The sequence below is a fragment of the Pararge aegeria genome, chromosome 6, assembly GCF_905163445.1.
Source record: "Pararge aegeria chromosome 6, ilParAegt1.1, whole genome shotgun sequence".
Taxonomy (NCBI): Eukaryota; Metazoa; Arthropoda; class Insecta; order Lepidoptera; family Nymphalidae; genus Pararge; species Pararge aegeria.
This window is the reverse complement of record NC_053185.1, coordinates 11,650,144-11,662,299: the sequence shown is the minus strand read 5'-3', so window position 1 is coordinate 11,662,299 and position 12,156 is coordinate 11,650,144. Positions and strand designations below refer to the sequence as shown.

General features: G+C 39.7%; 1 protein-coding gene across 1 annotated transcript in view; it reads left to right on the top strand.

The window, feature by feature from the left end:
• The window catches only part of LOC120624244 (sterol O-acyltransferase 1), a 38,255-nt gene that overhangs the window by 22,835 nt on the left and 3,264 nt on the right, over positions 1 to 12,156 (top strand). The window contains exons 6-8 of the mRNA XM_039890682.1: positions 586 to 715; positions 1,962 to 2,108; positions 7,093 to 7,230. Of these exons, the coding sequence (XP_039746616.1) occupies positions 586 to 715; positions 1,962 to 2,108; positions 7,093 to 7,230 (415 nt within the window). The remainder of the gene's footprint in view (positions 1 to 585; positions 716 to 1,961; positions 2,109 to 7,092; positions 7,231 to 12,156) is intronic.

The window sequence follows — 12,156 nt, the reverse complement described above, 5'->3', positions numbered from 1 at the left end:
CTACCTTTAACTCACTACGTAAAATTAATGTGTAAATATGTATACCTACTGCTCACGACTTCATCTGCGTGTTTTGTTTTTATTATTAACCCTGCGGAAACCGTTCGTTTTCTGGATTGAAGGCAATCTTTATCTATAACCTACCTACTTACAAATCTACATCCGCCGCCCGCGCTAGGATGATCGTCTTAGCTGTGAAGCCGTGCAAAGTTTTTTTTCCTAAATCCCCTACTACTACCTAATATTGGGCCTACTTAAAATAAACAATTTAGAATTTTGAACTTTTGCATACAATAAAAATACAAAAGTTACCTTTTGCAGCAAAGATCGCAAGATTTACGCCCGTCACAAGCCTTTTGTGAGAAATCACCCTGCTCTACACCTTTTTAATACCCTAGAAATAAGTTCAAAGAAACGAAAACAATAGTCGCATCGATTAATAAACTCTTATTTTTAGTTGGTTGAAAAATCTTAATTTACCTTAATATTCATCAGACGAGTCCGCTTTTAAAGCGTGACGTATTGGGTCAATGCCTTTAGGGGTAAATTACAACTCACTGGCATAATCCTAATTTACATTTTCAGGACAAAGAAAATCAGATGGGGAGTCGTCGTTTTCCACTTCTTAGAAGTGTCCGCTATTATATTTTACAACAGCTTCCTATGGGAGCGTTTTATTTTACCGTACTGGTCCGATTATGGTAAAGAAGCTCAGGTAAACAATCTTTTAATAATTTTATTTTTAGAAAGTAAGTAGGTACTAGGAAGTAAATATACGTATAAAGATAACATTAACAACATGAAGCTATCTCGGTCTAACTATGCAAAAGTTGAAAGTTTATAGTAGCATGTTGTGTTCCACGAGGTATTAGTTTTCAGTCAATGTATGTGTGTGTAAATATCTAAGAACAATGAATAAAACACATTCATTGTTTGGCGGCCGATTGGCGCAGTGGGCAGCGACCCTGCTTTCTGATTGCAAAGCTGTGGGTTCCATTCCCTCAACTTGAAAATGTTTGTGTGCTAAACATAAATGGTTCTCAGTGTCTGGGTGTTTATTTGTATATTATAAGTATTTATGTATATTTTTCTAAAAAAATATTCATCAGTCATCTTAGTACCCATAACGCAAGCTACGCTTTCTTCGGAGCTAGACAGCATTGTGCGTATTGACGTAGTAAGTATATTCATTTATTTATTGTTCTTAGGTGAATATGCAAATAAATAAAACAATAGGAGTATAATTCACGGCTAAGATGGGTTGAACATTAGTACAATACTGCAGCGGCCAGCACAGGAGGTTTTGATGGACGAACGTGTAAATACACACATGCAGGTCCACCAATGCCTACTTGTGGCCAAGGCTTGTAGACAACCATATTTCTCGAACATGTTTTCACATTTGACAAAGACTATTACTTTTCAAAATCAATGAAGAATAAAGACCAACTCGAAATTAACTGACTGAATTTCATGACGATTTTTTTTAATATATAGATTAATGCTTGACTGCAATGAGATGGTTGAACCAAATCGAATAGCTCCTGAGCACATTCCGAAATGTATGTACGATAGCAGAAGATAATTGGCTGTGACGTACGGACGAATAAACGTTGGAATACAGTATTACAGTGTATTGTCACACTTCAATTAATAAGAGCATCTTTCAAAAGTCAGGACAGACACTGCAAAACCATTCGACCTTCATCATCCGCAGCCTATTAACGTTCTACTGCTGGTTACAAGCTTTTTCTGTCATAGAAGAGACGGTTTAGGGCAAAGACACACCACACTGGTGCAATGCGGATTGGTGGGCTATTCCACGTTTACTTGTAATGCCCTAAGGGTTCCATTTTAACCATTTTGGTATGGAACCCTAGAATCTATAACCTCCTTTTAGTAGTAGGGTAGAAAGAAATATTATTGTAGTAAGATAGGCCTACAATAAACGATTGTTGTAGGTGGAGGCGGGTACAGTCGTGCGAGGCATGTTCGCCTGCGTGCTGCCAGGAGTGATCTCCTTCCTGTGCGGATTTTATTGCCTCCTGCACGCGTGGCACAATGCCTTCGCCGAGATGCTCACGTTTGGAGATCGCCTGTTTTACGAGGTGAGTTAATCGAATCGATAAAATCGAACGAGGCGAACAGTTCCATAAGCGTGGCAGCCGCTTAACAGCCGCGGCCAAATTAACGCGTTCTAAAGATCCACCTCGGCGTTTACCGGTGACGGTTCGGTTTTTATCCTGACTTTACGCTCTTGCTAAGCACCCAATAGACTTGATTTTTTGGCTTAGGGACAGATAGATGAAAGGACGGTGAGTAACATAGGCTACTTTTTATCCCAGGAAAATAAACTATGTACCTAATCCCACAGGGTTTGTATAAACCGTTATGAACGAGGGTGAAGAACGCGTTCAACATCTAATATTTTATAAATGCGAAAGTGTGTTTTTTTTTTGTTTGTTTGTCCTCGCTTCAAGCCCTAATTAAAGACACACAAATCGTCTTAATTTTTGAGAGAGTACCATTTAGGCTACTTTTTGTCCTGGAATCAAATCAAATTCCAAGGTTGGTTTACAGGAAGACTGGTATATTTCCAATAAATCTCGACATTTCAAGAACATGCAATCGACTTATTCCGACAACGCCGCGGACCACAGCTAGTATCATTTCAACATTTAAAATCCTACATATCGGCTAACCATGCTAGTTTAAGAGTTTAAGTGATTCCAAGCAAAATGCACATTTGTCATTAACTTATAAATGTGGCGACCATGGGGACATCGCGCGGCGGTTTATCTAAACGCAGACTAATAAGAAAATAATAAAAACACAATTAATAGCAAGTTTCTTTTATTGTGTTTGTTTTTATTTATTTTATCGCACTTTTTTTCTAGTTTTATTAAAACTTACTTTATAAATAAAAGTAATTAAATGATGGTTTACATTATAATTTAAGTTACAAAAAATGGAGTGCTCTCTCTCTCAGCTCTATAACTAGGACTCATGCTGTAAGTCGTATCAACAAAGGTTGCCTGTAATAGATTGCTTACATCAATACTTGCAGCAATAAGGCCACCCTTGCAAGCCTACAGTATTCTTTATCTACTTATGAGTTGTCAGTATTCTTTTATGTTTTGCGTGCGATGAAGAATTTTTTTCTTCTTCTTTATCTTCTAGTCCCGGGAAAAACATGAGTGATCTTGTGAAATTAATGAATAATAATTCTCCTTAGTGAATTTATTTTAAAGCTAAAGAATGAATAAAGGCATTTATTATAATAAATATAATAGATAATATTAGGTACTACAGAGCTACCAGTCACTCGTATTTACAGTTTCTAAATGCCTACCCCCATAAGACCCTAAGCAAACACCTTCTCATTTTCAAAACAATTCGGATTAAGCAAACTCAATTAGTGAGTAAGCCAATTCATCCAAGGGACGAACCCTTCCTTACAACATCTTAAGTATAAACTAATTGAATTAAATCTTAAATAAATGACCAAACAACGTATTTACAAAATGAAACATTAAGGCTGGATTGATGGATTAAGCTAATTGGTTTTTAACAAGCCAAGCAAAAATGGAATGGAACTCACCCAAAAAAAAACCTTTTTATATTTTAAACTCTACACTTGTTTTTTTTTATATTTTTAAATCATACTTTATACTAAAAAGTAATCTTTTTCATCACACTTGCTAACGTGGACTTAGGTACCATAGATATAAGTCCCATAATCTATATAAATATAAATCCAAGATATTAGACACGCGTGTTTTATTTAAAATTACCGTACTTGTGCTTTATTAATAATTAAAAATGTCAGTTTAAATTTGAAAGTAGAGTAATAAAAGATTTTAGTCAGCCAGCAATAATAATAGAGGCACGAATCGCGACTGAATAACCTGTTTCAACCAAAACGGCCTACGAAACATTCATACAGTGGAAAAATAGGAAAAAAAGGAAATACATATTCTCCGAAAATGTATGTATTTAAAAGTTTATCCTATTTTTGCCTCACATATGTTATGAAAATCGTCGTATGAAACCTTATGGTACCTAACTTATTAGTACACTCTCGGCTTTCTCAGCGCGTTCTCTTTTAGCTCACGCGCCTAATACAGTCTGGACTGTAAAATGCATTGTAAGCATACATAATTTGAGTCAACCTTCATTAATATAATTATCTACCCTTAGGAATACCAAAATTCTCTAAAGATAAATTAAATTATCGCTTCTGTATATTATGTTCAAAGTGAACGCGCTCCAAATAACCAACCTGTATAAAACCGGAAGTAGTGTTGAAATAAATTATTGCAATTTGTATTAGTGGTGCAATTTCCCGCAGGATAGCTGTTTATTGCTTGCGGTGCAAGTGTACTAATTTATCAGTGTCTAACCTAAATGCTAGTTCGGTGCATTTCAGATATTCGACCCACTTAGTCCAGTTACGTAACTTACGGGATTTTCAAGTTTATTAGATGTCAGATGGTAGGGTTCCGTCAGTGCCTAGTTACCGCCCTACACTCTAAACATATTAACTGCCATATCCCTAACAGATTAGACCGCTACCATCTTAGACTGCATCATCACTTACCACAAGGTACCATTGCAGTCAAGGACTGAGATGTAGAGGAATAAAAAAAACCTAAAAATTATTATGAAACCCAGTTCGAATCCTGTAGAGAAAAAAAAAATTGATGTTTACATTAATAGATCCACAAAATAAAGGGAATTTCAAATTGTTATTTAGTTCAGTGGGGTATGTTATGAAAAGCTTTTAGTATCTAGATATTGCCTAGTAATATTTAAAACATCTGTCGCGTTGTGGGTACAGAGTACAAAGTGGCCGACACATTATTAATTCAACATTATAGCTTTTATGCGAACCTTCATGAAATCATAACAAATATGTAAAGGACATTGGCATTAAGTGTTGGTGTGTGAATTGGTTATTAGATATATTTAACCAAAACAAACAATAGGGGACCTACGTATATATATACTATTCATTTATTCCTACCGATTCATTTTTTTTTTGCCGTTTTTAGTTACTATATTCGAGATAACACGTTAAACAAGAAGGCCTATAAAATTAGATTGATATAAAAAGCAAATAATGCCTGGGGCCTGAAAATGTAGACACACAAGACAAAAGCACCAACATTTTTCATAGTACCTTGATCCGAACAACAAGTTCCTCCATCAGCTAATTTAGGTTTTATTGAGACCATATTGAAATAATATTAAATAATAATATTAATATAATATTAATAAACTATGGCAATGGTTTACTCAAAAACTATTAGCGTGTCGAGTTTCAATAAGTCTCACAGGCAGTAAATAATGTACCTAAAAAGCCTCTGAAGTATTATTTCAGTTTTCATTTACACGTTGTATATAACAAATATAATTTATTACAATTTTTTTTATTTATATTACAATTTTAATAATATTAATATAATATTAATCGTGCAGATCAACCAAAAGTGGAGATATCCTTTTCTGCAGGGATCTTTTTAGTTTAGTTAAGTGATTAGTGCACAACGGAATTGGTACAATTATAAATATCTTTTGCTTTTATGTCACTTCATTATGATTATCATCTCAACTTTAAGACGTCAAATGCTGATCATTGGTCTTTTGTTGGGTTTTTGGCTATGGTCTTTTTGCCGCTTATATCCAGCGTGTCTCTACGCCCTGCGCCTCTTTTTATGTCGTCGGTACAAATTGTCGGGGTCACAACAAAATTAATGACTAAGTTAATAAGTACCTATAAATATTTGGGGTCTTGGAATACACTAACATAATTCTAATCTTTATATACAACGTGTAAATGAAAACTGAAATAATACTTCAGAGGCTTTTTAGGTACATTATTTACTGCCTGTGAGACTTATTGAAACTCGACACGCTAATAGTTTTTGAGTAAACCATTGCCATAGTTTTTAATGAAAGATATCAGATACAACCCTAACATCACATGCAAAAGTAAAATCAAGTGACTCCTGTCAAGCTTCACGTCGCGTAGTGTAGGTCCTATGCACGTATTGGAATTTTGTCTTCAATAGGGTTGTAACACTGAGAATGTTTTGAGTTAGTTTGTATGGAAAAATAAATATGCTTCTTTTGATTTAATATTTTTTCAGGGTTATGAAATATACTTATGCACCTTTCAACAGTATTTCGTAATTCCGTTACACGTTGTATAAAAATGAAATGCGGATCGTTAGTCTGACTAGAAATCGAGAACGGCTGGACCGATTTGGCTAATTTTAGTCTTGAAATATTCGTGCGCGCGTGTGGGTCATCTCCAAGCGGCCAATAGGCCGGTCGGGGGTACGGGCCTCGAGGCAACGCCTCCTTACCCGGGTCATATTCGCAGGGCAGCTGCCCTGCGAATATGACCCGGGCAAATTACCAGGGCAGCATAGCTATGCTGCCCTGGTAATTGTTGTTTTAGCCCCTGTCTAGGGGCTAGGGCCCGCCATCATTGGCTTTGGGCCTGTTGGTTTGTCTTGTCCGTGAAATGTCGGCGTCACTGTCAGCGTAGTCGTCGTCGGCGCGCGTGGGGATGTTATTAATTCCGATGGGCCTTGAGTCATCGATGTCACCATTTGTGCCTCCGCGTTGTCGCGCTGGCGGGGGTGATTGGAGGAGCTCTCGAGGTAGTGGACGCTGAAATATTCGTAGAAGTACTGGGAAGTTTTAAACGTTGAAAAAAATACTACTTTATACAATTCTTCGGTACTTGTGTTTGTCACCTAGCTTCCCCTAAGCATTTGGACGGATTTTTATGAAATATTGTATGTATATTTTAATTGGGTGGTAAAAATAAGGTGGCGCTGCTTTACCGGGATTTGTTATAGAATAAATACCAATAATTCTACATATATAATTAATACTTCGTTTACTTTAGTTTCCGTTTTTAAAAATTCAAATGAAACATTTTACTTCCTCGGGCTTGTCCTATTTTTACCAAAATATCGACTCTGTTAGTTTAGCTTATAAGCCGATTTTCTTATACAATTTACCTTTTATTTTTATAAAGTAATCTTATAGGTACCTACTAATTATATTTTATTTCAGGATTGGTGGACGCAGTCCCGATTTTCTAGTTACTATAGAGCGTGGAATCGCATAGTTCACGCCTGGTTACGAGATCACATATATCGACCTTTGGCCCCACGCGCTGGAAGAGCTGTTTCCACATTATTAGTGTTTTTAGTAAGTATTTATTTCAAAATTCAAAATTCATTTATTTCAAGTAGGCATCAGCACTTTTATAAGCACTTTTGAAACGTCAAATCTGTCTGTTTATAGTGACTCTACTACCGGTACGGAGTAGTACTAATACTGCTGAGTTTCTTCTCGGCAGATTCTACCGAGAAGAAGCCAGCAAGAAACTCAGCAGTTGCTCTTCTCCAACATTAACAATTTACATTTTACAATTTGTCATTCATTTTTCTATCTTGTGAGAGATGAAAGCGAAGCCGGATGCTTCCAAGAAACCTTGTCATTAAGAAATTCATCAATTGTATAGTAACCTCGCTGTAATAAATGTGTTTTAACATATTCTTCAAATTTATGCTTTGGTAGGTCCAAAATTACCTTAGGAATCATATTATAAAACCGTATACTCAATCCCACAAGTCACTTCTGTACCTTTCGCAGACCTTATGCAGATTATGACCATTTCTTGTAAGTCGACTCTTTATATCCACTTTTTGTTTATAAAGACTAATATGTGGTCTTACAAATACTATATTATTATAAATATAATGTGAAGCTACCGTAAGTATACCTATTTCTTTAAACTTCTCACGGAAAGATTCGCGTGATTTAAGTTTATATATTGATCGTACAGCTCTTTTCTGCAATATATTAATATAGTTTCTATATCAGCAGCTTTACCCCATAACAAGATACCGTAGGACACAACGCTATGAAAGTACGTAGTATCTGTCTAAATTTTCTGACTGCGTAGGCAGCCGAGCTTAGTTTACCCGCTAGTACCGCTGTACACTAATCATGTAGCTAGACACAGACTGTTCTCTCCTATGACAGAGAAGGTCAAGGGAAAGAGATCCCTGGTTTGATGCTCTGCATGAGCGATTAAGTGGATGGGGTGTAAGTGGGTGTGGCTAGTACCAGTCAGCCTCCCAAATTGCCAACCTCACCTGCACGTGGTGCACCCTGCCGTTTAACCGACGAGGCTCTGGCGACCGACAAGTGGCGGTATAACCACGTCGAATTGGCTAGGCTGAACAAATGGCACAGACCGGTGTCGGGCAGCAGCGACGCCGGGGCGATCAGTCTAGCCCTGCGATGACCAACCCGCCTGCCCAGCGTGGTCATTATCGGGCATATCTTTAATGGGAAGGAGAAAAAAACCACAGCCCCTAGTTCCCGGCGGCCCCGCTATTCCTGGCTCTGGCAGCGGTTATGGTAACGGCGGGGCAAGGGGTGTTAAGAATCTCCGGCAGAGATTCCGCTGCCAACCCCGACGACTTGACCTGGCAACATACAACGCACGCACGTTGAGGACCGATGGAAAGGTGATTGAGCTGGAAGAAGTGGTGAGCAAGTTGCGCTGGGATATTATAGGATTGTCTGAAGTCCGGCGAGAGGGGGAGGACTCGATAATCTTGGAATCCGGCAACTTGTTTTACTACCGGGAGGGTGACCAACAGTCACAGGGTGGTGTCGGGTTTATCGTCCACAAGTCTCTCGTCAACAATGTTGTAAAAGTCGAAAGTGTGTCGAGCAGGGTAGCATACCTTATACTCAGAATTACCAAACGGTATTCGTTGAAGGTCATACAGGTATACGCGCCGACTTCGGCACACCCAGACGAGGATGTAGAGGTTTTGTATGAGGACATTTCAAAAGCCATACATGCCTCGAACACCTACTACAATATTGTGATGGGGGATTTCAACGCGAAGCTTGGCGAGCGAACTGGTTCAGAGTTGAGGGTGGGGCAATTTGGGTATGGGCAACGGAACCACAGGGGTCAAATGTTGGCTGACTTCATGGAGAAGGAGGGCCTTTATATGATGAACTCCTTCTTCAAGAAGCGGCCACACAGGAAATGGACCTGGATAAGCCCCGATGGTTCCACGAGAAACGAGATCGACTTCATCATGTCGACCAAACGGCATGTATTCAATGATGTCTCTGTGATCAACAGGGTTAAAACCGGAAGTGATCACCGTATGGTAAGAGGCACATTGAGTATAAACGTTCAACTTGAAAGAGTCAGACTGGTGAAGTCTACACTCCGGTCTACTCGTGCCCATATTCAAAACCCCGAGAGCTTTCAACTAGAACTACAGAACCGGTTCGGTTGCCTAGCAGATTGCGACACTGTGGACGATTTGAACAACAGGCTGGTGGAAACTGTCCAAACAGTCGGGTCCAAATTCTACAAGGCCCACCGTAGAAACAAGGCCAATAGGTTCTCAACCAATACACTCAAGCTTATGACGGAGAGGCAAGAGATGAGACTACAGTCTATAGCAGACGCGTCCGCTTACCGGCGGATTAATAGGCAGATCTCTAAATCACAGACTCGTGATATGCGGCACTTCAATACAGAGCGTATTAAAAATGCCATCGAGCAAAACAGAGGCTCTAAAGTGTTCGCTAGAGATCTGTCTATCGGTCAGAGCCAGTTGATGCGACTGAAGACCAATAATGGTAGTCTTGTCTCTTCCAAACCTGAGATCTTGGGTGAGGTTGAGAACTTTTATGGACAGTTGTACACCACAGTACAGACGCCTGTTGAAGATTTGGCTAAGGATCCTAGAGCCAAATTAACTCGACACTATACCGAAGATATCCCAGACGTCAGCCTATACGAGATTAGTGTGGCTCTCAAGCAGCTTAAAAATGGCAAGGCGCCGGGTGATGACGGAATAACGGCAGAACTCCTGAAGGCAGGTGGAAAACCGATACTGAAAGTCCTCCAGCGATTGTTTGATTCCGTTATTCACCAAGGCACAACGCCAGAGGCATGGCACAGGAGTGTGGTGGTTCTGTTCTTCAAAAAAGGTGATAATACCTTGTTGAAGAATTACAGACCCATCTCGCTGCTGAGTCATATCTACAAGCTGTTTTCGAGAGTCATTACGAATCGTCTCGCTCGTAGGTTTGATGACTTCCAGCCTCCCGAACAAGCCGGTTTCCGTAAGGGCTTTAGTACCATAGACCACATTCATACGCTGCGGCAGGTTATACAGAAGACTGAAGAGTATAACCGGCCACTTTGCTTAGCGTTTGTGGACTATGAAAAAGCCTTTGATTCGGTGGAAACTTGGGCTGTGTTTAGGTCACTGCAGAGATGCCGAATTGACTACCGGTATATCCAAGTGTTGCAGTGTTTGTACAAAAACGCCACTATGTCAGTTCGTATACAGGATCAGACTACGAGACCAATCCAATTGCAGCGAGGCGTGCGACAGGGAGATGTTATCTCCCCGAAACTATTTACCGCTGCGTTGGAGGACGTCTTTAAGCTTCTGGAATGGAACGGACTTGGCATCAACATTAACGGCGAGTACATCACTCAACTTCGGTTTGCCGACGATGTAGTCATTATGGCAGAGACTCTGGGAGACCTAAATACGATGCTCGATGGCCTCAGCAGAGCTTCTCAACAGGTTGGCCTACGAATGAACATGAGCAAGACGAAGATTATGTCTAATGCTCATGTTCCGCTTCAACCAGTAATCGTTGAGAACACTGCACTCGAAATTGTTGACGAATACGTATACCTAGGACACACGATCCAGTTAGGTAGGTCCAATTTCGAGAAGGAGGTGAACCGCCGAATCCAACTCGGATGGGCAGCGTTTGGGAAACTCCGTGCCATCTTTTCGTCAGAAATCCCTCAGTGCCTGAAGACGAAAGTCTTCGAACAGTGCGTGTTGCCAGTGATGACCTATGGCTCTGAAACATGGTCGTTAACTAAGGGCCTCATAAGAAGGCTTAGAGTCACTCAGCGGGCGATGGAGAGAGCTATGCTCGGAGTATCTCTACGCGATCGAATCAGAAATGTGGAGATTCGTAGAAGAACCAAAGTTACCGACATAGCTCAACGAGTCGCGAAGCTTAAGTGGCAATGGGCCGGGCACATAGTTCGGAGAAAGGATGGACGTTGGGGTCCCAAGGTGCTGGAATGGCAGCCCCGTACTGGTAAGCGCAGCGTTGGTCGACCCCCAACGAGGTGGACAGACGACATTAAGCGCGTCGCAGGTAGCCGTTGGATCCAAGCGGCTCAGAATCGTGGAACTTGGAACTCCCTACAAAAGACCTATGTCCAGCAGTGGACGTCTATCGGTTGATGTGATGATGATGATGATGATGATGAGCGATTAGGGAATTAATAATTTCTAAATTTCTGCGGTGAGGCTTCGGGCTATGGCTATTACCTTACTGACAAAGATGTTTCGCTGCCGGTAGGTCAATGACACATTAATTATATTAGGTACAGTGCACCATCTTAACTGCGTCGTCACTTAGGTACCACCAGGTGACATTGCAGACTAAGGCCAACTTAGACGTATCAGGCTGGGCAGTGTCAATCCTCACTCAACTTAATTTACTTTCCTCAATATGAAAAATTTAAAATGCATATAAAAATTTTCGGAACCGACAGGATATGAACCTGCGGCTCTCTGGCAATCGCGACCTGAGCGCTTTTTCCAATTAAGCTACCGCTCTCCTACCATCGATGCCGAAATTAGTATATACGCCTTTTACATCAGTCTTATAGCGACTGCAGTGTAGTGTGTGTATTTTTATATGCATTTTAAATTTGTAAAATTGATAATTCCTCCAAGTGTAGGTAAAAACACTAATAAAAATTATAAGAATTACTTTCCTCAGTTAGTCCATTTAAGTCGGTAGGTAAGGTACTTAGGTAAGTATTTATTTTTCTCCGTGGGAAATATATACGAATTTGCTCAGTAGGTAATTAGTATGTGATTGTAAGTGATTTGCTTAATTATTAATAGTGCACTCGAAACCTAAATAAGTAATTAACTAAGTACGTACTTAACTAATCGACAATAGAGATTTAGGTAGGCTATAGGTAGGTATAGGTCATAGTATTGTACTCTAGTATATTGTATCTGTAATTAAGTGAGT